The following is a 27,041-nucleotide window of genomic DNA, read 5'->3' as shown; positions in this document are numbered from 1 at the left end:
TGAGGTCCTGCGTGGGTCATGACAGGACCCATGTACTGCAAATGCAGAAGAAGTTTCTGTTTCAGGGACCTAAGAGGGAACTCATTTAACTGTGACTGTAAGTTGAAATGGCTGGTGGAATGGCTCGGCCACACCAATGCAACCGTGGAGGACATCTACTGTGAAGGCCCCCCGGAATATAAGAAGCGTAAGATCAACAGCCTGTCCCCCAAGGATTTTGATTGTATCATTACAGGTAATGGGCTGAAAACCATTTTACAGCAAAAAATTATTTGAAAGGCTGCTTTTTTTTCACGTATAAAAATTGATTTTTTAAATTTGTTAAGAACCATTTGAGCAATTTAATGTGTGGACACATTCTGAACCTTTAGAACTCTACATGCTTAAAAGTTGCAGAATTGCCATTTTATTATTTGTCTGAAATGAATATATGACTTATGGGTATTTGGAATCTAGCCAAGGAGCAAGGTATTAGTTTTAGCTTACATTTATTCATCTTCTTTTTCCCATTTTTGCAGAATTTGCAAAGTCCCAAGACCTACCTTATCAGTCACTGTCCATAGATACCTTTTCTTATCTGAACGACGAATATGTCGTCATTGCTCAGCCTTTTACTGGAAAATGCATTTTCCTGGAATGGGACCATGTAGAGAAGACCTTCCGGAATTATGACAACATTACAGGTATGAAAAAAAAAACCTAATGATGTCGACTAGAACATTAAACTGCCTAGAACAACAGAAACAGAGGAGTTTATGAAGAAATACTTTGACTAGTCTTACTAGTGCCAACCCCAACTCTTTACTAAGTGACCTGAGATCACCTGCTAAACTTAATCTTAAGTTCCTCTCCTTATAAATAAGAATAGTATCTAACTCACAGGGTTATTAGTAAGGGAATGTGATTATATATTTAAGAAACTTAGGAGAGATGGCTCAGTGGTTAAGAGCCACTGGCTGCTCTTCCAGAGGTCCTGAGTTCAATTCCCAGCAGCCACATGGTGACTTTCGACCATCTATAAGGAGTTCTGATGTCCTCTTCTGGCATGCAGGTGTATATGCAGATAGAGCATGCAGACATATAAGACAAATAAATCCTTAAAAATAGAAAAGAAAAGAAAGTTTATATAGTGCTGAGCATACTCTAGAAGGGGGAATATGTTTTCTGCAGAGTAAAGCACTGGACCACAGTGATTAATTCTAATCTAGGTTCTGCTACTATTTGGCTAGACAAACCCATCATCTGCACTGTATCTTCATTGTTCTTTACTCTAAAATAAGATAAAATAAACTGAGCCTGGTGGTACTCATGTGAGATCCATCTCTTGGAAGGCTGAGCCAGGCAGGATCAGGAGACCGAGCTCAACTACATAAGACCCTATTTCAAACAAACGACAAACTGTTTTGTGTGTTTACCCAAAGCAAGAGGAGTATGGCTAGGGAGAAGGTTGCTAGGTAGGGCAGTCACTGCACAAACATGAAGAACTAAGCTTGGATCTCTCGCACCCATGTAAAAAGCCATAGTGGCAGGCATCTCTCTGTAGGTTCTGCACTGGAGAGCCTAAGGGCTGACTAGCCAATCAGTGAGCTCCGGGTTGAGTGAGACACCCCCCCCCCCCCCGTTTCAAATCAGTGAAGCATTTGAGGAAGATGCCCAACACTGACCTCTGACCTTCACACCTGCACACATAGATGAATGCCTTCTTGATGCACATATGTACAAATAATATCACACACACACACACACACACACACACATACACACACACAGGCGAGCAGGGGAGAGTGGAAGCTTCTTTAAAAAATAAAAGGAAAGAGAGGAAAGTAGAGATAAATCTTTTCCTATTTCTAGCTCTAAGAAAGAACACAAACACAGAAATGAGGATACAGAAGAATACAAAAATATGGTTATCACTATAATTAAATCTGCTTGAATGGAAAGTGAGTGAATCAAGTAATAAGACTGTTTTAGATCAACTTTGTTGGATATTTTCAATAGGATGTTAATGTATTCCTTGAAACAAGAAGGGGTTTGTAGACCCATAAATCTATAAGTCATCTCTCCCTCTTGGAGATTAATTATAAATATATCAGAGATTATGAGAAATCCATTTGTTTCCATGTGGTGTATCTCTTAAGTTTTGTTCCCATTTCAACAGTTTTTAAAATTGTAAAATATCAATCAAAACAGTTCTGAGAGCATTTGTTTTCTAACTAGAGTTTCTACTAGAACTCACTTACTACTTCAAAGATAGCCTCTTTTCTACGGGTGCACAGGGCGACAGGAAAGACCAAGATGTTAAAGCAACTTTCTCAAGTCCGTTTATTAGGACTCCATTGCTGCGATTTAATCACTTCCTAGAAGTCTCATATCTTCAAACTGTTCCACTGGGGATTACATTTCTATACGAACTTGGAGATTCGCACATATTCAAACCATGCAGACCACAAATAAAACATGATATGGTCGCCAGCCTCTCCACCACAGACAGGCATCACTGCCTGCCTGTGACCATGTTTCTTGCAGAATACATATGTAGCCACACAATTCTTCTCAACGCAAACTCACCAAGCAGTAACAATCACTCTGTTCATCAACATGGGCACCTGAGATGAAATCTGGTGGCCTCCCTAACACATTCTAACCCTTACTGTGTAGGAAAGAAAACTGATCCCAGAGAAGTTGTCATCCTCTGTAGGTTACACAGTAACTTTAGTTCTGAAGGAGAAGGAGAGGTAGCTTAGTTGGTAACATGTTTGTTATTTCAGTATGAGAATCTGAGTCTGATCCCCAGGACCCATAGGAAAAAAGATGGGCATGGTCATGTCCACCTGTAATCCCGCCTTGAAGAGGCAGAGACAGAAGGATCCCTGTGACTCTGAGCCAATTCATCCTAATCAGGGAGCCCTTTGTTCCAGTGAGAGACCCTATTTCCAAAACCAAGATGGCAGCACTGGAGAAATGACATGTGAGTTTGACCTCTGGGCTCCATGTGCACCCAATACACACATGTATCTGTGCACACCCACGCATCTGTGTGCGCGCATATACCATATACTCATGTACACACTTGTATGTGGGGGAGGGACACACCCAAGTCCCAATTTTTTTTTTTCAATTAGTGGAAAGATTTCCTGCGGGACTCCTTCCCTCAAAGCCCAAGAGATAGAGTCAGAAAAGTCTGGGGTAGATTTGCTCTGTAGGTCTTTGGATTTCCAAGTGTTAAACTCCTTCTAGGAGATAGCACTGTATACATAAATGACATACGCTTAGCTAACAGACACCAACATAGGTCACTGGCAGGCCCTTTATTTCCCCTAAACAACTTTAAGGAGCAGTGACCTCTCCCTTTTCACAAGGGTTCCTTTGCCTTTTTCTTTTTCCCCTACAGCCAGTGTCCTAAAGCTTCAAGTCAACAAGGTTTACGGTAAACACTTGCAGGCGAACCAGGGCTACAAAGTGAGACCTTGTCTAAGTAAATAAATAAGCCAAAGACTCTGATAGGCCCATGTGTGAATCACAGCCCTGTCTCTTGGTAGCAGAACTTAGCCCCTGTGAGTCCAGATGACTTTGATCATCTAGAAAAAGAAAGATGAGCAGGCACGGTTACATTTGAGAGGAAGAAGTTGGAGATGTGTGAATCTGAGATATCCCAATCTGGTCACAATTCAGTTCCAAAAAGCAAACAGATACACGTACGCATGTGTGCACATGAGTGCTCTTGTGCACACACCCAAAGATAAGAAAAGGGAATGTAGCATTTGTCTCAACGTTATTGGAACAATGTAATGGTTTCATAAAGCATGTATTCATAAATGGCAGCTTTTCATTGCAAAAGGAGAAATTAAATCAGGCATGTCAGGGAAAACAAGACTTGCTGCAAAGAGTAGGAGTGAAGTTTTCTGGCCATTTATGTGTGTCCTGACTGTCTAGAGCAGGTTGGATGTGACATGACAATGTCATTGTTCATAACAAGGCCCAGGACCCGAGCTCAGTACGTCTTTAGCCTTGGAGATTGGTCCTGTCTAATAAACCAAGGGAGTCTCTCATTTGAGGCTGTTTTCTGTGGAAGTTTCCAACCCCAGCCTGTTTATTTATATCAGTGGTTCTCAACCTTCCTAATGCTGTGACCCTTTAATACAGTTCCTCATGTTGTATGTATGACCACATAGACATAAAATCATTTTCTTTGCTACTTCATAACTGTGACGTTGCTATTGTTATGAATCGTAATATAAAATATGTGTTTTCCAATGGTCTTAGGCAACCCCTGTGTAAGGTTTAGTTGACCTCTCTTTCATGACCCATAGGTTGAGAACCACTGGCTTGCATGTTCTAAAGAGAGCAGCCACGCATCTAACATCTCATTTGTTTTTCCTCAGGCACGTCCACTGTGGTGTGCAAGCCCATAGTCATTGATACTCAGCTCTATGTCATTGTGGCCCAGCTGTTTGGTGGCTCTCATATCTATAAGCGAGATGGCTTTGCAAACAAATTCATAAAAATCCAAGATATTGAAGTTCTCAAAATTCGAAAACCCAATGACATCGAAACATTCAAGATTGAAGACAACTGGTACTTTGTTGTGGCTGACAGTTCCAAAGCTGGGTTTACTACCATTTACAAATGGAACGGAAATGGTTTCTACTCCCACCAATCCTTACATGCCTGGTACAGGGATACTGATGTGGAATACCTAGAAATAGCCAGACCACCATTGGCCCTCAGAACACCTCATTTAATCCTGTCCAGTAGTTCTCAGCGCCCCGTTATTTACCAGTGGAGCAAAGCAACACAGCTATTCACTAACCAAACTGACATCCCCAACATGGAGGACGTATACGCGGTGAAGCACTTCTCTGTGAAAGGTGATGTGTACATTTGCTTGACCAGATTCATTGGCGACTCCAAAGTCATGAAGTGGGGCGGCTCCTCCTTCCAGGACATTCAGAGGATGCCATCTCGAGGATCCATGGTGTTCCAGCCTCTGCAGATAAATAATTACCAGTATGCAATTCTCGGAAGCGACTACTCCTTTACTCAAGTGTACAACTGGGATGCAGAGAAAGCCAAATTTGTGAAGTTCCAGGAATTAAATGTTCAGGCGCCCAGATCGTTCACACACGTGTCCATTAATAAGCGTAATTTTCTCTTTGCTTCCAGTTTTAAGGGAAACACACAGATTTACAAACACGTCATAGTTGACTTAAGCGCATGAGACGCCAAATCCCATGGCTGCCATCGGAAACTTTCTACAGTGCGTGACCTGGATGAACTCAATGCATGATGACTCTTATCACACTTGCAGATGAATACCTTTCAACACGGAGACTGCTGAAGCCATTACTACCAGTACCGCCATCCTTAACTGTCCAGTCCAGTGGTGTGGGAAGTTACCTTTTATAAGACAAAGTTTCATCATGTAACTGTTCTTTGCAGTGAAGATGTGTAAATACGCGTTTAATGGTATCTGTTACTCCTAAAAGAAATATTCATATGTACTTTTCCATTTATTTATTCACGTGTTCAGAAACAACTGCCAAATAAAATGTTTACATTTTTCTTTCATATCCCAAAGGTAATTATTTATGAGAGCTGTATGATTCTTGCTGATTGTATGTTAAGGAAATAATTTTATATCTTAGGATTATATTTGAATGGAGGATTTAAGGTATGAATACTGAGTAGAGATAACAGATGAAATTAATTTCCCATAATTTATAAACATGTTTATCTGGGGTCTATCGGTGGATTTTGAAATCTCAGAAGTCACGACTTTTAGGGACACTTAAAGGTGAAAGGGTAGTGCCCTTCAACGAGAGGGAGAGAGTCTGCTTATTATTTTAAGGCTAACCTGTAATGAGAAGGAAGACCATCCTGTCCTATCTGGTAGCCTGGGCTAAATACCACTCAGCCATTTTATAGAAGAAATTTAAGATTTAGGATTGAGTAGCCCCTGATCTGGCACTTTTTAAAGAACTAACTCTAGAGTTGCCTGACAGCTGGTAGATTGTAACTTTAAATAAAGCTTTTGCCACCAATATGCTGGCTCTGGAGGCCTCTCTATCTGTCAGAGGACATTTTGCTTCTAGACATTGGGTTTGCTGTAACTGACCGGCCACACAGTGCCTATGAGGCTCATGTTTGATTTTCTAGATTCCTACTTCCGAGTCACTTGAGCCATTAGTAGCTGGCACAATGCCTGTTATGTACACAGTAGGCTCTCAAAAATTGCTTTTCAAAGGCTGGGGACATAGTTTCATGGAAAAGTACCCATGTGGCACGTGTAAAACCCTGAGTTCAACCCCCAGCACAAAACGAAAGAGTTTCCGGGGAAAATCAGTGACTCCTCTTACAATAAACTCCACGGGTCCCTCTGACCTACATAGTACTTACTGGGTAATTGTAAGAATATGGTGTGGTTATAGAAAGTTAACACAGGAGGGTACGATGCTTGCCCTCTGTTGTCTTGGAAAAAGAATGGCAGCAGAATAAAAATAGAAAAACATCTATGGGTTAAGCAATGGTTGTAAAGAATCATCTGGAAACTCTTGATTTTGAGTTTCATGGGAATAATCGGAGCAACTTTGGGGAAGCTTTGTTTGGCTTAGAAGAAAGACGAAGAAGGAAGTGTATAGGGAAGACATGGCTGGCGCAAACTGGTTGTGTTTGCTGCCTTTATTGAGGGCTTTTGAGCCTGCTATGCTCCCACTGGATGGAGGTAGGCAGACAGCAGTACCCTTTGCCCAGGATAAGGCTGGTAGTCTGAAGCATCAGGGGTCTCCATAACAATCACACAGTCTCCAAAGAAGCAACACCCTGGATCACCATGCAGAAAGACACAATTCTATCACCCATGTAGAAAACATATTAGATCTGGCTTCAGAGTTATAGGGGGGAGGAAAGCTTAACCTCTGATCCTTCACTGGCCTCAGAACGGCTTTTTCTTTGTTCTGATAAGCACATCACTTGCTGCGGGAGGACCCCTGCATTGAACAGCCTGGATTGGAATCCAGCTCTGCTGCTCAAAGGCTTTGCAACGGGCAAGGTACTTAACCCACCCGAGCCCCCTTCTTCACTTGTACAGAATACCTACTTCTGGGGAGAAGAGGAGGAAGCAAGAAAACCTGTGATGCTATTTGCCAAATACAAGCCCTACCACACCTCGAACCCCCATGCCTGTGAGACCCTGTCCTAAATTCATTAAGAGGTAGCTTCAAACTCACCTGAACGGTTGGTGACTTGCTTTTAATTCACTGAATATGGTGAAAGTGAGAGTTTGGCTTCCATGCTAAGTCATAAAAACCTTGAACTCTTTCTTGCCTTGGGACACTTTGCCTGCAGAGCCCGGAACACCTGCATAAGAAGTCTTACTAACTAGAGGACATTGCTCTTTGTTGAAAACCAAAATCCCACAGGAGCAACCACCCAGTCAACAGGGCCAGCTGGGTGTTACAGCCAACAGCCATCATCAACCACCAGTCCTGTGAAGCCTACAGCTCCAGACCCTGCAGTCAAGTTACTACCAGACATCAGACCTTTCCACCTGAAGGGCAGTCATTAGAGAGCGGCGAGCCATCCACAATATCCCTGCTCAAATTCATGATCTGGACTCTATGCGAATAATAAAGTGGTTGTTTTAAATGGATATGTTTGGGGTGGTTTGTTATACATCTGCAGTCCTCAGAAGGTCAGTGAAACTCATGGGACAGAATGTCCCGGGTGAACACTCTCCAAACAAGAGTTACCTGGTAGGCTCCACCCGTGGTCCATTATGCACTTTGGGATGACATTCTACCTTTAAGAGGATAGCTACTTTTCCTCAACGCCATCTTGGCGTTCTTACCTTGTACCAAGCATTGTTCCCAAATGTAGAGACTGTGTATCCATGGTCTCTTGACCATGTGGTATTAGTAATTTACCTTAAAGCCTGAAATGTGGAGCTGGGAGGTGAACTGGTTCAATTCAGACTGTCATCCAGGCCTGTCTATCTTCTGTCGTAAGGTGTTGTCTTTCAATTTCCCACTCTCCAACTTATATGTGGGACTGTCAATAGGGCAAGAAAACAGTGGAGACAGAGAAAATCATTTAAGACCCTACTGAGGTACAACTCTAGCCCGCTCTGGCCACGGGTGGCTGGATCTGGGTGCACTCTAAGTCAGTTATCTCACCTGAATATTTGGAACTAGGACCACAGGGACTAGGACGTTTAACACAGGCACCAGATCTGCAAGGTGATCATCTTACATTGGGGTTTCTAGAAGCAGAGAGGTTTGCTGAGCAAGTAAGGAGCAACAAAGGATAGGGGAGGATGATGGGTAAAGACAGATAGATGCCTGGCCTCAGCCTCATCCCATGGGGACTCATCCCATGGGGACGCAAGAGCATGAATTGTACCACTAGCCCAAGAGTACAGACTATCACTTTGGGGCGACTTTAGAACAGGGTTCAGTCCACTAAGGATGGTCCTCTAGAGAATGGTACTCAGAAGCTGTCGATGATCATTGATCCCAGTTACTGCGGAATGAGTGTGTGGACTGGGAATTGGGAGTCTGAGTGGGATGCCAGGAGCTTATGTCACCTGACAGTGACCGAGGGGCTGAAGCCGAGATCTCTGAACAGTTGTCATGGCCCATGCACCAGGATCCTGGTTGAAAGAGTCAGAAGAGATGCAGAAGTGAGAAGCTGCTCGGTGTGTGGAAAAGAGCAGAGAAAAGGGAGAGGTGGGAGGGGTGCAGGGGAGGACACAAAGTCAGGCGGGGAGGACCAGTGTCAGAGATAAGAGGAGGCGTGGCACGCCAGGGTGGGCTCCCTGATAACTGTGTGTAAAACTGTTGGTGGAGCAGGTGCTGGGGAGTATTCTCAGAGTCAACATCTGGGAAGGAGGGGATGGAAGCAGGAATGGGCGGAGGGACATGGTGCTAGCCAAAGCCTCTGAGAGCTCTGTCCCGAGCTCTGGAACTGAAATGTCTCTTTTCACTAGTCCCAAGCTGGAGCAAGAGAAATCACTTTTACAGATATGTAATCTCCTTAGATATGGAGGAAAGCTGTTCCTGGGAAGAAGCTCGGGCTCAGGCAAGGCTATTGATTAGCCAAAGCCATCTGCAAAGATACCAACATCAGAGCACATCTTCTCACTGTATTCCTCAGCAAGAAGTCCTGTACTCCTGGATGGGCAGTTTGGTGGGTCCACCTCAAGACACACCAAGGAGAGAGAGAGGGAGAGAGAGGGAGATGGAAGGGAAAGGAATAGGATGAGAGAAGCAGCTGCCTATACTTCTGTTTGTTTCCTGTGCCACATCTCAAGACATCCAGTTGTGCTTTCTGCCCAGTTATCTGAGATACTTTTGTGACCATCCAGTTCCCACAAACACTCACATGCACACACACACATATACACCTGACATGCATGTATACACACATACTTTCTGAGAGATTTCTATATTCTTATAAACTATCCTCAACTGATATAGACCACATGGTGGCCGCTGTTACTTGACAAAGTTCCAGCATATCAGGATGGCAGACCACAATTCTGTTACATCCTTTTACCTTCATCTTTGATGACTTTTACTGTGTGTTATGGGAGTCTCCTTGTGCTTTCTGCACCCTTCCCATGGGGAATTTTGTATGAGCTTTGGTAGAGGGTATACATGTATACAATGGCAATCTCTCCAAACAAAATAATTCTTAGAAAACAGTCTCCGTCATTATGGAATGCTATACTGTGATAACTCTGCCCCCCCACAAGAACCCCCATTGCACCCCTGGCACCCAGAGTAGAGATGTTAAAGATTCACTAACTGAAAGACGGTTCCAGGAACTCTTAGGCACTTACACCTGCTCCCGAGGACGGAAGCACACAAGTGAGAGGAACAATCGAGACCCAGAGTCTGAGATAGTGCCCACAACTGATTCCCTGGGTGTGTGACTTACGAGATGAAAAGTGTCCCTGTGAGGAGCAGATTCTGTTAAGAAGTTAGACTGGCTTGATCCCTCTACCATAGACAGGAGCATCCACTGAGGGAAGGAGGGTGGTACGGCTAATGTAAGAAGAGTAAGATATCAGGACCCATAGATTTCAGATTATATTGTAACTCAGTAATCTTTACAGTTAAAATTAGTCTAAAATTGCCAGGGTGATGATCCTTATAGAGCTGTGGTCCTGCCTCAAACTGATTCTGAGCTCTTGCCTGGTGCTGGCCCTACGAGTTCACCTACAGGAACACTGCACTAGCAAATCATTCCGCTCTGCTAATATAGCCATCTGCCAATCCTAATGGCTACAGTGAAAGCATTTTAATCTGATTGGTGCCTACGACATTGGGCCTTATAGAGATGTCGCGCTTTGAAGTTCAAAAATGACCCTTGTCCTCCTATCCCAACGTTCTCCATGTTCCCCACATTTGTAATTCCTGTATCCCCACATTTGTAATTCCTGTAATAATATTCCCCGTTCCCCATCAATCACTGCGCGACTCTGTCTTAGGTCACCTGCCCACCTATCACACACCCCGCTCCCCGACTTCCCTACATTTTGGAATCTTCATTCATACCCTTCCGTGTGCCGCTCCCTCTTCTGGCTTTGCTGGCCCACTGGTTTTACCAGGAGCAAGGGTCCCAACTCAGCCGGCCCTGCAGGTTAGTTGTTGATTTAGCCATCATTCCTAGCTGACGTCACATTCCCGATGGTCAAGATTAACTCCTAGGCTCCTGTCACGTTTTTATCTCATCCACCCTGAAGCCTAAGCACTAAGAACAGTGCTTGCTACCTAGAAGATAAGACGAGCAGAAACGAAATAGCTGAAGCCCAGCTGCTTTGGCGTTCCTGTTTGCACATCAGTGGAGCAGCCTCATTCCCACAGAGAATCCTACCTGTGGATTACCCTCGAGTCAAGAGCAAAAGGCCAGGGATAAGGTGAAGGCAATGCTTCCGAAATGTCTGAATGCTTCATCATAGTCATCCCAGAGACAAACGGAGGCCTTACAGCCAGCTAGTAGGGGGTACCCGAGCAGCTTCTGCCCGAGGAGCTTCCGCCCAAGCATCTAAAAGTCAGTCTCAGCGAAACTGTGCCTCAGATACTGAGACCCTGTCTTCTCCATTCCCTTTATCCTGTATAGCCATATATATTTGACCGTATCTCAAACATAACAGGTTATGCTTCCTGGGTGCTGAGTCAGAGCCAGGAACTGTATTAAGTGCTCTTTCTACAGTATCATCCCTTCCTCTGTGATTCTAAGACTATTGCATTGTTTCACGGATGGGAAAGCATTTAGAAAGGCTAGATAACTTGTTCATGGTCATTTAGTTGATCAAGGAACAAAGAAAGATTCCCTTGGTTGAGATCTGCTATTGGTAACATTCCAGGAACTGCATGGGGACAAAATCCTAAATTAGAAATTCAGAACTCCAGGATCTGCCAGACACACAGACACACACTCAGGACCTGAAATGTTCCAGTAGCACATTGGTAAGTTTCATACTTATGAATACAACAAGCTCAACATTATTGAGGATGTTTATTAAACACCTACTATGTGCAGCACACCATGGTAGATAACACAAAGAAAACAAACTGAGCAAAAGTCATCCCTGTCTTTGAAGGATTTACAAAGCTGCCGAGGTTACGAATAAAAGCCTAAGTGCAAAACATGGGACAATGTGGCAGAATTAAGTTCTTTAAGAGGCTGACAGAGATGGTAACCATATCTTCCAGGGGCTCTTTGGTCTATAGACCAATCCTCTTGCTCCCTCCAATATTCTTCTTTCTGGGGCAATAGACATAGTGGTGACACATGTTTTACAATTAGGCAAACCTGTGTTTATATCTCAATGTGGCTTTTTACTAGTTTGATAATTATAGACAAGTCTATTACTATTCTATAAAATGTGGATAATAATAATTATTATTATAGGAGATATTGGTAGATTAAATCTAAGTTTCTTAAATGTCCTACTAGATGGGCCACTCAGTTTATGTGTATTTATTTATTTTAAAATTTTTCACATTTTACTTCTCTCTGTCTGTCTTTCTGTCTGTCTGTCTGTCTGTCTGTCTGTCTGTCTGTCTGTCTGTCTGTCTCTCTCTCTCTCTCTCTCTCTCTCTTTCTCTCTGTGTGTGTGTGTTTGGTGTTTAGTCTCCTTTAACCGTGTAGTTCCTGGAGAACAAACCCAGGGTCATCTGGCTTGGCAGCTACTTTTAGCCACTGAACCATCTCTTTGACTCTTTTCTTTATTGTGTGTGTGTGTGTGTGTGTGTGGTGCACATGTGAGTACATGCATAAGAATGCCAGTGCGCATGCGCAGAGGCCAGAGGCACAACTTTAAGGAGCAGATTCTCTTCCACAGGGAGTTTCAGGGATCAACCTTAAGTCATCAGATTTGCACAGCAAGCACTTGTACACACTGAGCCTTCTCTTGGGTTGAAGTGGAATTTTTAATAGGTCCATGTTGCATACAGCTAGCAGATCTGATCGGGGCGTGCACTGGACTGTTTCAGTTTGCGCCCAGGTTGATCCTGGGTAACTGACCTGCTATACCCTGCTGTATAGGAGCTGCGATCAAGAGCGTCAGTGGCAGGCTTCTCAACGTGCTTGTTCTTCTCTGTGACTGCTGAGGATATATGTGGGCTTCTAGAAGAAGGGATGAAACAGAAACCCAGAAGGTTCTGCCATTTTAGTCATTGAGACTTACGAGAGGAGAGCACAGACAGGCAGGCTGAAGAGCCAGCGGCATTCTTGTGTTCCAACACAGGAGACAGCAGGACTGAGATTTACATGGAGAGACTTTGTTCTCTGGGAACTTACTTCTATTTTAATAGAACTTGCTTTTGTTCCAGTGCGGCCAATGGTGTCTCGGTGAAGGGAACACTTTGTGAAAAATAAGCGCTTCAAACTTCTGTCTCCCTTTTGTGCCAATAAAAGTCAAATGTGCCCGAATAACAAAATGAAGTAATCTACCACAGTCTCTGTGAGCAGAGTTATGTTCAGAAGTGACGTGTGCTTTACTTTTACGGAAGATATGTTAGGATTTGTACCTAAGACAGGGAAGAATTGAACTTGGGAGAGGTTTACTGTGTTCTAGCTCTGTGACTGGCTTGGTTTCCTAAAGGGGAGTCTCCAGCAGACATGTTCCAGTGAGGAAAAGCAGATTCCCATTTCCTAGTCTCGAATCCCAACCATGTTCTTTGGATATATCAAAATTATCGGAATTTTTTTTTCAAATGCAAGTGGCCAAGACTCTACCCTAGATTCTGATCTCTGAGGTGCAGAGATCTCTAATCACTAAGGCAGTAAAAATTCCTCTTGGAACTGTCTTGGGGTTATTATGACTGTGAAAAGCTTTGGTCACCATGACCAAGACAACTTATAGAAGATAGAGTTTATTGGGGCTTATAGTCTGAGAAGTATGTTCATGACCATCTGGTTGGGACCACAGCTGCAACCTTACATCTTGAGACAGCAATCATAATGAAGAAAAAGAGAAAGCTAACTAGAAACACTTTGACTTTGAAACCTTAAAGTTTCTCCCCAGTGGCATATCTCTTCTAGCAAGGCCACACCTCCTAACCCTTCCCAAATAGTTCTAGCAATTGAGGAGCAAGCATTCAAACCTATAAGGCTACAGCGGCCACTCTATTTCAACCACCATGTGTTTTTAGCTTCAGAAATGCCTTAACCATTTGACCACATATTATTTCCATAACTCTGCCATTCCTTGGGTCTGTTTACTTCTGTGTTACCATCCTCCTAAGTCTTATTTCTTCCATGGAGGAGAAACATTCACAAGCAGCTCTGGCTGTTGGTCCTGTCTGTTCAGCCACTCCCAGAAGAAAGTTTAGGAACTTTCTCTTTGAATTTAGAGCAAAATCTCGGGGATGGAGCTCTTTGGTCCAGAGCTAGACTGGACAATCATTGTGGTAAAGGGCAGAATTCTCCCAATGGCTACTTTGGGCCATAATGCTTTTTTTGAGAACCTATAGATGAGAGCTAGACAAAAAGTAATTAAAGGTGACTTTTAGGAGTAAAACTGAGGAGTTATTATAAATAGAAAAAAAATGTTGGGCAAACAAGACCAGATGATGTCACTGTAGGGGGTTTGAGCTCAATTTCCAGAGCTGAATGACCAGACTATGTCCTCTGGTGTGTGTAAAATTTCTTTCTTGGGAGGTTTCAAAGCCTGTGCTTAATTAGCCATCCAGTCTTTGGAGAGGAGCCTGTGTTCATATCATGCTCTGTTCTTCTGACTGAGCTCCTGTCTCAAATGCCTCTCTCCCTGGCAAGGGCAACACAGCTGCCTTCCCTCCTTACAGTGAGGTTCAAATCTTCGGGGTTCCCTCATGGCCCAGACTTGCTCCTTCTTGACCTAGATTTCTGAAGATACCTAGTAATTTTTTGGAATTATCTTTAGCCAAGCTCAGGAAAGGAGAGTGGAACATCAATCACTGCCTTCAGTTAACACCGGCTTCCCAATCTGGGCATCTACAGCATCATATACACTTTATGTCAACAGAACATGGGCCAAAGAGATGGTTCAATGGGTATGGACACTTGTTGCCAAGCATGATGGCCTGAGTTCGATCCCCAGGACCCACACGGTGGAAAGAGAGAGTCAACTCCACAAGTATTCCTCTCACCTCTACACACATATGTATGCCTCCTACCACATGCACATAAATAAGTATAATTTTTTATAAAGTTCCTTAAATTGGTGCCAAAAGATAACTAAGTATACTGGCTGGCTTTGTGTCAACTTGACACAAGCTGGAGTTATCACAGAGAAAGGAGCCTCAGTTGAGGAAATGCCTCCATGAGATCCAGCTGTAAGGCATTTTCCCAACTAGTGATCAAGGAGGAGGGCCCAGCCCATTGTGGGTGGAGCCATCCCTGGGCTGGTAGACCTGGGTTCTATAAGGAAGCAGGCTGAGCAAGCCAGGGAGAACAAGCCAGTAAGTGACATCCCTCCATGGCCTCTGCATCAGCACCTGCTTCCTGACCTGTTTGAGTCCTAGTCCTGACTTTCTTTGGTGATGAACAGCAATGTGGAAGTGTAAGCTGAATAAACCCTTTCCTCCACAATTTACTTCTAAGTCATGATGTTTTGTGCAGGAATAAAAACCCTGACCAAGACATTAAGTAAATATATTCTTAGGGTCCAACCTATGCACACTGGACCTGTAGCTTCAAAGAATGAGACAAAGGTATTTTCATTTTTCTTTTCTTTTTGTTTTTGAGAATCAACCTTGCTTTTTTCTTCTTCTTTTAATTAATTATTTTATTTATTTACATTTCAAATGTTGTCCTCTTTCCCGGTCTACCCTCAGAAAACTCCTCTCCTCACCCCCTCCCCTTTGCCTCTAAGAGGTAAGAGGGTGCTCACCCACTCACTCACCAACTCCCCCCACCACTCTAGCTGGGGCATGAAGTCTCTACAGAAGACTCCCATTTGATGCCCAATAAGGCTGTCCTCTGCTACATATGGGGTCATCCCATCCATGTATACTCTTTGGTTGATGAATTAATCCCTGGGAGTTCTGAAGGGCCCAGTTAGTTGATATTGTTGTTCTTCCTATGGATTATAATTCCCTTCAGCTCCTTCTGTCCTTCCCCTAGCTCTTCTATTGGAGTTCCTGGGCTTAGTCCAATGGTTGTCTGAGTATCTGCATCTGTGTTAGTCAGGTACCATCAGAACCTCTCAGAAGATAGCCATCCCAGGCTTCTGTCCTTCACTTTTCTTGTGAAATGTTTCCTAGTGGATTGTGAAGTTGACAGTCTGGATTTGGGAATCCCTGGAATAACTGGTCACATCTCAGGGAACATCAGCATACCAATAATGACAAGCCTATGGATGGGAAAGTCTCCCCAGAGTTCTGGGCACACACTGAAGTGTCATCCAGGGTATGATGTTTAAGTTGCTTTGGGCTTCTTCTTGTTCTTCTTGTTCTTCTTGTTCTTGTTCTTGTTCTTCTTCTTCTTCTTCTTCTTTTTCTTCTTCTTCTTCTTCAATAAAATATTTGAACTGGATCTAAAGCTCTTTCCAATTTGAAAAAAGGTCTGTAGTCCTCTGTTGTAGAGGGTTTGGGGCGTGGTGAGGGAACAGATGAAAGAAACGTAGAGATTTAGAAGACAGTGAGGAGTTAGCCAGATTCTGCAGAATAACTTGTTGGGATGTTCGAGGTGAGGCTACGGATCATGCCAGTTTCCTGTTCGCTTGGCTTTGCCGGGTAAAGGATCTGCAGGCAGCATTTGGTATGTTGGTGTTTGACAAGTATGACATTTAACTCACCAAATGGGAAGTATTTTTAGGACAGAATCACCAAGGTTTAGAGGGGAAAAAAAGACTAGTATTTGGAATAGAGTATGAACAAGCAGATACACTATATTAAAAGGCCAAATAGAAAAAAAGGTCTCTCGCAAAATGGTCATACTTTCCTTCATTTGCACCTCGAAGCCTGAAATTTTGAATATTTCCTAAAAGGAGTTGCATATGTGTGTAGAGGTGAGAAGACAACTTGTGGAATCGACTGTCTCCTTCCATCGTGTGGGTCCTGGGGATCGAACTCAGGCCATCAGGCTTGGCAGCAAGTGCCTGGACCCACTGGGTTACCTGTTTGGCCCATGTTCTGTTGGTTCTGATGACGTAAGGCTTATATGATGCTGTGGGTGCCCAGATTGGGAAGCCAATGACAACTGAAGGCAGCAATTGAAAGAAAAGCTCCACTTTTCTTTCCTGCAGCTTGGTTTTTGACAATTTAAAAGGAAAAAAAAAAAAAAAAAAAGACTAGATATCCTCAGGAAAGCTCAGTCCAGAAGGAGCAAGTCTGGGCCAGGAGGGAGCCGTAAAGGTTTGAACCACACGATAAGAAACTTGCTCGTTTTCCACATCGGCATCGCTCTCCTCTATATTTCTTAAAATGCTGTTTTCCATTTAACGCAGTGACTTCTGGCTCACGTACACTATAAATGGTCTAAGCACCTGTGCAGAACAGACTGAACATGTTTGTGATGGAGATAAATTCTGAGAATTACTTTTGCCTGAGCATTTACCCTATGCAGGGAATGTGCTAAATCACTCTAATCATCTAATTATTGCCATAATGTGGTGATTGCCCCTACTGTCCAAAGAAAGAAATGAAGATTCCAGACCTAGGGACACAAAACACAGCAGAGACCATCACAAAGCCAGTTTCTTTCAACAAGTGAAATGGCAAAAAGCTTTCGTAGAGGACCCTCACCCCCAACCCAGGCTGCTTTTCTAACCTTGTTGCTTGGTGGAAAATAGAAGTGTTTGGCTCGCACAGTCAGTCAGCAGATTCTTGTAAAGCTAAGCAAGTAGCAAAATGATGCAGTTACTAACTTCATGAAAGCCGTATATAACTGTTACTCCCTCTGAGTCTTTCCCGAGAAGATATGGCGGGGCGAGTGTTCACCACCCAAACGAGGGAATAGAACAAGAAAGAGGGGGACAGAGGGTTGGGGTTTGGAAATAGAATTTAAGGCAGATGAGAAGCAGAGGCATTGCAGAGATGAGGTGGAAGGCAGTTCTGAGATGTCCTTTTTAAAGTTTGTTTATTTGTTTGTGTGCATGTGTACGTGTGCATGTGTACGTGTGCAGGTCAAAGGAATTGGTTGACTCCTTCCACCATTAGGGTCCCAGGCTGTTAGGTTTGGCAGCAAGCACCTTTAAGTGCTGAGCCAGCTCGTTGACCCTCATTCTGAGATGTCCATGCAGATGACAACAAAAGGACCAGAAGGTGAACATGAATGGAGCCTTCCTGGGATAATGGGAGGGTGCGTCCAGGGTTAGGATGAAGTGAGAAGTTATTGATGAGTTATCATTGTTGAGATTTACAAGGCTTTGGTCAATTATCAGGTTCACAGAAAACTAAACAAGTCACATAAAAATGAAAATATTAGTTTCAGGGGAACAGGTCACGAAAGCAGAAAAGCCACTTACAAGCACATTACCAATGGAGCTATTGCCCTAGCCCCGAAATGTAAATTTAATAACAACAAAATTTAACTAGAAGCCAGCACTATGGACCATTTACTCTAAGTTAATGTAACTGCCCCTATAGTTTAACCCATTCTGTTATATCATTCACCTATGTGCCCTTACTATCAACATTTTTGCCGGGCCAGGGAGTTTACACTCATTTCCTGAGGTCACAAAGCCTGAATGCAAACTTACGCAGCCTGCACTCAGAGGGCTGCTGTTCCTGCTGTCAAGGCATCTCTCCTCTCTTGCTGGTCCTTGGCGAGGGGCGAGGAATGGGGAGGGCACTGGGAGGCAGTGCCGAGAAAGTTAAATCTCCGTTGATTCTAATAATAAGTTGACAGATGCACATCCAGGACGAATAATGTAAGGAATTTCAGCCCATGCACACTACTCCGAGTAGAATACAGAAGTGGGTATCATTAGAAACACAAAGCAGCTGAAAGCATCTGTCTCTGGAGGAGGAGACTAGAGAGGAGTAGGGAAGGGCTCCTGCTATTACTGGAATCACTTTGTCTATTTTTTCGGGGTGGTGGAGGGGTGGGGGCTGGGGTTCGAGACAGGTTTTTTCCTATGCAGGCCTAGTGCATAGAACTCTTTAGTCCAGGCTGGCCTCGAACGCAGAGATCCTCCTGCCTCTGCCTACCGAGTGCTGGGATTAAAGGCATGCACCACTACCACTTTAATTTTTAAAAGGACTTTCTTTTTAAAATATTTTTTTACATTTACTTATCAGTCTTGAGCGTGCATGAGTGCACAGGTATGTGTGTACACCTGTCAGGAGTCCATTCTCTCCTTTTCTGACGTAGGTCCTTAGGAGTGAACTCAGGTCAGCAGGCTTGGCAGCAAATACCTTTACCCACGGAACCATCTTGCTGACCCTAATGTGACTTTCACATAACACTTGAGTAGCTTTTGAAGTGGGACGTTTTCTTCACAAAGAAAAGACACGAAATCCCCTCCCCTTCCAGCCCAGCTATTGTGTGAGACCATTGTTGGCTTGACAGTGGTTTTGCTGTCCCTATACCCATACTGAGGTCAGCATGCCAGTGTCCTGCCGGTCACTAGTGACTGAGCCAGATGTACACTGCCCTGCTTATACTTGGACGCAGCATACAGACCACTTAGATCATCTACTAAAAGAGCTCCTAGGAGTACACTCCTGCTCACACCTACATCCTGCAGTGGACTCGTGGACAGTATGAGGTGGTGTGTATCACTGATCTCATCTAACCCAGCACTTTGAACTATCTGAATTCACTCCCCTTTATCTCCAGCATTCTATATTTCACCCCCTTAGCATCTTCTGAATCTTCTCCCCTCCTGGGAAAAAAGTTTGAGTTTCTGTTTAAAGGGTCATCCTAGGAGTAGAGCGAGGGCTCAGCAGTTAAGGACACCTGGGGTCAGTTCCCAGCACCCACAGCAGGTATTGTAACTAGCTCTGTCAGTGGAACTGATGCCTTATTCTGGCCTCCACAGGTGGTGCACATAAACTCACACACATACACATAAAAAAATAAGAATTTGTAAGGGGGCAGTGACCTGATGCTACATTCTCAGCTACTTTGTCAGGGATGCTACAGCAGGTGAGTCATAGCAGCAACAATTATTACCACGCCGGGGAGCAAGAAGCTTTGTCCTTAAAAGGCTCTCGAGTTGGAACTAACGCAGTGAGTGGTACAAGATGAAAAGATACCGCTGCCTGACAACAAATCGAACAAGAACCAGAACGTAGTTGATGATCTCAGACATTTATCTGACTGTACTTTTGGGTCCTTCCCAGAAACAAACCATTAGCTGTTATGACAAATGCCAGAATCATTCATCCAGGCACGAGAGAGAACATCTACCTGGAAGCTGCACTATGGCTTCATGCCATGGGTCTTCGCTATAGGGGAGTCTGGTACCTGCTGAAGGGTTCTGAAGAAGGAGAGTTGAACAGCTATGACTCACAGCTTTGGGGGAGCGGGGGCTCAGGAAGAATAAATCTACATGTCCACCAGAGAGCTGCCAGCAGAACTAACATGTTCATGTAGCTTCAGTGTCTGTATGTGGTGATCGTGGACATCTATATGCCAGGAAACAGACGAGAAAAGATTTGTCTACTGTGGGCAAGGAAATTTTTGGAAAGACATCGTCTTCCCAGAGAGTAAGTAGAGGATCTATTATGGACAGTCCAAAAACAGAGTCCCAGGTTACCTAAAAGGATGATTAGCGTTGCCAAATGTTTGCCAGAGTCCTGCCTCTGCCTAATGATAAGGATGGTTGTAGGAGAAAGAGGAAGAGTAGGAAAGACATGGTAAAGCATCGCAGTTCATGCAGTGCCAGCCTGTGGTAGACGTAAGGACAGATATCAGATGATGGTTAGCACCTTCAAAGAACAACCTCTGGTGACCTTCCACCAGCTAGGTCCAAACTCCTAAAACCTGACTATCTGGTGACCTAGCATTCAAAACATGAGCCTGTAGGGAGAACATTTCAGGGTCAAACCATAACAATTCATAAGGACTAGACTAAGATATGAACAACTCATTCAATCACCCTGAAGCAATCACACAGCTTTTCCTGTGCACCAAAATGGAGGCACCATCAGGATTACAAATGTCCATTTGTCCTCAGGAAAGACAGATGATGGAAAAACCTTGACTTTCCCCTTCCCATAGGCCTTCAGCCTCCCAATCATCAGGAGGGACAATAGTCTCACCTATAGACCAGCACAAACTGCGTTATTTTTGGTGATTGTGTGGAGACTAAATTTTTGCAGCAAGGCCTCAAGTGTAGGGAATGAGGGATATGAGAACCGCCACCATTTGAGATGTCTGTCCTGTCTTTAGTGTTTCAGAGAAATCATGACTAGTTTTGTTCCTGTTCCTGATGAGGTAAAATCGTTGCTTTCATCATGTTCCCAAGTCTTCATGAGTACTCTGAATTAAATGTCTGGCTTTCCCCGAAGCTCTTCCAGGAGCTGTCTGGGGACTCCTGTGCATCCGAAATGAGGAAGATTGACAGAGCCTGCACAAAGTCTGTCAGCGGATAGTCTGGGGAATGGGGATCAGCAGTGTTCTGAAAGCCAGAGGTGAAGAAAAGAGCCTTGTACGGAGGGAGAGTGGGTGGGAGGGAACAGGAGGTAAGTTTTAAGAAGTGTGTCTAGGAGTTGCAGCCCCTACGCCATTTAAAAACACATCATTGGATCGTGTTCATCAGAAGAATCTTCTTTGAGAATCACTCTGTGAATCATAGTTTCAACAGGATTACAGAAATGACTAACATAATTCTGCTTCCTTTGAGTGAGCATTTGCATAACTTGAGCAGGTTATCTTGTACCTCAAGAGAAACCTGGAAAATTACCCACAGGACCCTAAAGAACCTGAAATCCAACAGACAGAATTCCAAACACTTGGCAACACACTGCTATTCCTACCCTTCTTATCCGTGCTCCCATATCAAGTTCCTCCAGAATCATCTTCCCTGCTCAAAAACTAGAAATAGTTCCTCTCTGTCTTTCTGGGAACAGCTCTAAGCTCCAGCCTTGGCTTTTAACCTCATTGCAGGCTGTAGGTTGTTCCCTAAGAGGGCTCACTGTGACTTGAACTGACCTGGTTTGTGTTGATGTCTCCCCCATGTGACAGCCTGGATTTCTACTTCAGTTCATTGTTCTCTGAGAGACCTTTTACAGTCCCCAGACTGAAAGTATTTAAAGATTTTAGTATCTTCATAGCCACAAAACCACAAAGCAACTTAATAAGTACTGTGTAGATTTGGGTTTACAGCCAAAGTAGGAGTCCAGAGCCATCTTTCATATAAAAAAAAGACAGGAAGCATCTGTACAAAGTCTGGTACTGTAGAATGAAGAATCGTGATATATGAGCTGCAATCTCTCTGTCTCTGTATCTCTCCCCCATTTATTGACGATGGATGGATGGATGAATGGATGGATGGATGGAAAAGGACTAGAACAAAGATAACTGAGCTGGAATTCACTGGGGAAATCACTTCAGAAGCTATGGAATGGGGCAGCACAGAAACTGGTCCCCACCGTAACCATAGTGACAGAGCAGCAGGAAGGTGGGAGGTGTGGAGAAGAATAGGCAAAGAGCAGTTCAGGCTGAGGACAAAAGAGAAAGAGAGAGAAGGGGTGACCAGATCATGGGCTAAGGAATAGGGACGGTGAATAGCTGGAGATAAATTCAAGTTTTTAAAGAAAGAATTAGTAACTGCAGTTAGCAAGGAAGGCAAGCTGCTCAGACAGCTGTGGGGTTCTTTTACATTAGAAAGGAGATCTATATATTCCATTAGGGTTTGGAAGAAGCAGGAACAGGGGCAATTATAGACGCTGCAGTTAGAGAGGGGAACTAGGAAGCATCCTTGGGGTTGCAGGAAGGTGGCCAGAATGCCCCAGAATTGCTTATCCTGGTGACCACACCACAGGGCTGCCCCCTGGTGGTAGATGTCTTCAAATACCAGAAGTCCATTTCTCTCTCTGCAGCTGAAGTGGCCAAACCAAACCCTTAGTAAGTTGGACAGATCAGAGCATAAAAACCCCAGGGTGATCTGTTAAATATAAATAGTATATGATGAGTAATGGATTAGTCTGTGCTTCTCCTACGACCTAATACAGTGGCACATGCTAATTACATTTCTTCTTGCTTTCTCATTCTCTTTGTGAGTAAGAGAGGAGAGAAAAAAAGAAAGGGGGTGAGGAGGAACGGACCTGAGGCCCAAAAATTGTCTCTCTATTTTCCTCATCTTCTCCTTCTCCTTCACTCTCTCCCTCCTCCCCTCCTCCTGTGGTGGTTTGAATAGGAGTGGCCCCCATAAACTCGTGAATCTGAACATTTGGCCACAGAAAGTAGCACTATTAGGAGGTATGGCCTTGTTGGAGGAAGTGTGTCACTATGGAAGCAGACCTTGAGGTCTTATATGCTCAAGCTATGCCCAGTGTAGCTTCTGCTACCTATGGATCAAGCTATAGAGCTCTCAGCTCCTTCTCCAGTACCATGTCTACCTGCATACCACCATGCTTGTTGCCATGATGATCATGGACTAAACCTCTGAAGCTGTAGTCCAGCCCCAACTAAATGCTTCCTTTATAAGAGTTGTAGTGGTCATGGTATCTCTTCCCAGCAATAGAAACCCTAACTAAAACACCTTCTTTCCTCTCATCCCCCTCCCCAACCCTCTTGCTTTTTAAACTTTAGTTATTCCTTATAACAATATGCCTTTAAAAATGAAATAAAATCAGAACAAATCCCTTATAAGATAAGATAAAGAGGAGGTTGAACTCTGCCCTCTCAGAGTTTCAAAAGACAAGACCGATGCTGATCTTCCCTATCTGTATCTCAGGATCCCCAAGAGTTTCTGATACAACTCAGCAGCTGCACAAGACCTGCTAGTTCCTGTCAGGCCCCTGGCAACAGATCTCCATTGTGGTCTCCCTGATCATCCTTCCTTCCTGGGTCTTATTCTGGCTCCTGGTCACCATTTCACAGGTTCCTGCCATCTGCTATTTCTGTCTAACTCTGCCCCTCTGCTCTCCAAACTGTACTGTAGAAGTATGCCCTGATGCTGAAAATCCATTCAATCACATAACATGAGCACCGTCTTTGTCACCTGTGTGCCATCAGAATGATGACTTAGAATCAGTCACTCTGAGGCACACCTACATTTTCTCTAATGATTGAGAGATAACCATTTTAAAATTTCATTCTCTATCACTCAGCTTTTTTTCAAAATATTTGTATTTCTTCCTGTTTTATATATATATAACAACAACAACAAAAAAAAAAAAATCCTGTTTCTAAAGGGGTGGAGAGATGGCTCCAATGCTCTTACAAAGGACCAGGATTTGATTCCCAGCACCCATATGGCAATGAACAACTTAATAGTTACAGAGAGTAAGCCCATGACCATCATTGTGGGGAGCATGGCGGCAGGCAGGCAGGCGTGTTGCTAGAGCAGAGCTGAGAACTTACATCTGATCTACAAACACGAGGCAGAGAGCAAACTGGGAATGGCATGGGCTTTAGGAACCTAAAAGCCCACTCCTGATGACACACCTCTTTCGACAAAGCCACACCCCTTGCCCTTCCAGAACAGTTCCACCACCTGGGGACTAAGCCTGCAAAGATATGAGCCTGTGGGAGCCATTTTTATTCAGACCTCCACATTTAGCATGTATAATGCCCTTGATTAATTTCCCAGAATAATAAACTAAGTAAATAAAGTAGTTAAGAACAGTTTTCTTTCTTTCATTATGTTCTCTTTAGAAATCATTATTGTCCTATAACAATTCTGAGGTTCCAAGTGAGTTCCCACACTGCCTATACCATGTGAGTTTTGGAAAATTGTCACCCTGGAAACGAGGGCCTCTGAGATGAGAAGAGAATTTAAGCAATGGTCTAGTCTAGAGAGCGCATGAAACTAAGCCAGGGTGAGACAGAGGCCAAAGAAACCCCAGCCTGAAAATGCTTTACAGGCTGAGATAAGTGGGGGAGTGGGGGCTGTTAATCCCACTGGGAGAGAGTAAGAACACTACCACAAGATTTGAGTTCCGCACCAGAGATTCTCAGAGCACTGTCTGAATTAGTCAGACTTTTAAAGGCAAACCCCACAAGGCTATGCGCGTCCTACCTTCTTCCAATCAGGAGTCAGTATATACCCTGATGCACCTCCCACCTGCATGTGCTCAAGCACATCCTGTGCGTTGGGGCAACCAAGCTTGTTTAAGAAAACCACACCTGGCTTGATTATCTTACGTGACTGCGGGCCCTCCGCATTCCCGGAAGTATCTGTCCTTAGGCAAGTGAGGCTTACAAGTTAGAGGCTTTGCTGTTTTATAGAGTTCTTAAGCATAATAATGTAAACTTAAAACGTAACTATAGCCATCACAGAAGTCTCCTGAGGTTACAAAACCAACCAAACAAACAAACAAAAACCATGCGGGTATGGTGGGCTGTAATCCCAGCACTAGGGAGGCCAGTTTGCTCTACAAAGGAGTTCAAGGTCAACCAGCGTTACATAACAAAGACCCTGTTCTGAAAACCAAAGTGTCATAGTAATTAATAAGTAGTAATACATCTCAATACATCTTATGTATGGGAAGTGGCTCATAGGTACGAAAGCTGTTCTGCATCTGGAAGCTACAGAAGAATCTGAAATCGGCTCTGAAATTAATCTGTTTAAAATATCCAAGAAAGCAAAACAAAAAAGAAAAAAAAACCTATAAGATAACATCTGGGGGGAAAAAACGTGGGTAGAAGAATTTGAGACTAGGATAGGTAATATACACAGAAGGGCCGGCAAGATGGCTCAGGGGGTAAACGTGTTTGACGTTAAGCCTGACCAACCTGAGTTCTGCCCAGGAGCCCACGTGGTGGAAAGAGAGAATCCACCCCAGCGGGCTGTCTTCTGCCCTGCCAACAAGTGTCCGGGCGTGAGTCAGAGGAGCAAGCGTGTGTGTGTGTGTGTGTGTGTGTGTGTGTGTGTGTGTGTGTGTGTGTGTGTGTGTGTGTGTGTGCGCGCGCGCGCGCGCACACTTTAATTCTTCAGCCCTTCAATATCCAACTGCTCTTCACTGCACTGACAGAAGAGGGTGCCCTCGAGCTGGGAATGGGAAGCGATCGTCCGTCCTTGAAGGTCATTCAGTGAAATCAGTCTGAATCTGTGCAGTTTTGCAGAGGGAAAAGGTGAGAGCGAAGGGGTCTCGGCAGCTGAAATGCTCCCCGGACCCGAGTGGGTTCTCTGGAATGTTCCACTGGAACATTTAAGCAGAGATGCTTCGTGCTCATGTACCGGAGGACTCAGTACTGTTGAGATGACAATTCTCCCCAAATTAAACTACAGAGAGACTTGACTTTCAAAACTCAGTGAGACTTACTGCAGTAGTTAGTGATCTACCACTATGTCCATAGAAATACAAGGAACTAGACCAGTGGTTCTCAGCCTTCCTAGCACTGTGACCCTTTAATACAGTTCCTTATGTTGGGGTTAACCCCCGCCCCCCGCCGCCAACCATACAGTATCTCAATATTTATTCATAATGGTAAAAACCAAACAAACGAAAACAAAAAACATCTAGAAACCACCCAACATCTCTCAAAGTGCATGAAGTAACTCACTGGGGTAAACACCTAACAGGTAAGCAAAGCCTACTGGAAAACCTCCCAAATATTACTCTGCAGCAGAGATGCCAGCTACAGACCAGTACATAGCATGATCTCCCTGTATGAAGTCCTACAAAAGGCAATTCTAGTCTGTAGCAACCAGAAACTTGATCACTTGGGCAGGGGATGATGACAAAGGGGACACGAACTTTTTAGGTGGAGAAATGTACATCTTTGTTATGGTGATGTTAGCCTCCTGACATTCATTTGCTAAAACTTACTTGTAATATTAATCCTTTTAAATGTTCCTAATATTTATACCCATAAAGACACTGGATGCAGGAACTGAGGGAAAAACCTGATAGCTCAGCAAGGTAACTTTGTTTTCTTAACTAGATATCGATTCACAAGCTAATTGTACAACGAAACTGCTAGCTCTTTAGGAATCTATGTGTGTCATTCTACAGAGCTAGTCTCCCTCTCTCTTGAGCTCCTCCAAGCCCAAGAGGGCTTCTTAACTCTCTGCCCTAGAATACTGTTTCACCTGTGTCCTGGGCCATGCCTCCGGGAGTCTGCAGATTATAGGTGTGAGATGCCATATCCAGGACCAACCCCTTGAAACTTTATTGCAAAATTATGTCTGTATGAGAAGGTCTGTCTCAATCGACTCTATCCATCTTCCTGTTTTGTAATAAGGTAGCAGCATTCAGGAAGCCCAGCAGTGGGCCAGAAAGGTGTGCACATGTCCCTGTGTTTATTCCCTCACTGTGTTTGGCTTTAAAATATCTTAGGCAGATTTTCCCCTGTTAGGAGCCCTGGAGATTCTATGATAAATTGTTTCTGAAAATCTTGCTGGCCTAGCTGAGCTGTTAACCTTTGAAGTTGCTATGGGAACCAGGAATTTAAAAAATAATACTACTAAATTATTGATGTAGAGAAAAGAG

General features: G+C 43.9%; 1 protein-coding gene across 3 annotated transcripts in view; it reads left to right on the top strand.

The window, feature by feature from the left end:
* LGI1 (leucine rich glioma inactivated 1) overlaps positions 1–5,344 on the top strand; it is a gene marked incomplete at both ends in the record, with an annotated part of 40,344 nt that extends 35,000 nt beyond the window's left edge. For 2 of the 3 annotated variants that reach the window (XM_080911660.1, XM_080911659.1), the window contains 3 exons: positions 66–235; positions 519–683; positions 4,383–5,344. In XM_080911660.1, the coding sequence (XP_080767786.1) occupies positions 66–235; positions 519–683; positions 4,383–5,218 (1,171 nt within the window). The remainder of the gene's footprint in view (positions 1–65; positions 236–518; positions 684–4,382) is intronic. The other variant, XM_080911661.1, reaches the window with a different exon arrangement.
* Between the last annotated feature and the right edge of the window lie 21,697 nt (positions 5,345–27,041).

This window comes from Micromys minutus (assembly GCF_963924665.1).
Source record: "Micromys minutus genome assembly, chromosome: 2".
NCBI classification, from domain to species: domain Eukaryota; kingdom Metazoa; phylum Chordata; class Mammalia; order Rodentia; family Muridae; genus Micromys; species Micromys minutus.
The sequence above is the reverse complement of the archived record's forward strand: the minus strand, read 5'-3'. Positions and strand labels throughout refer to the sequence as shown.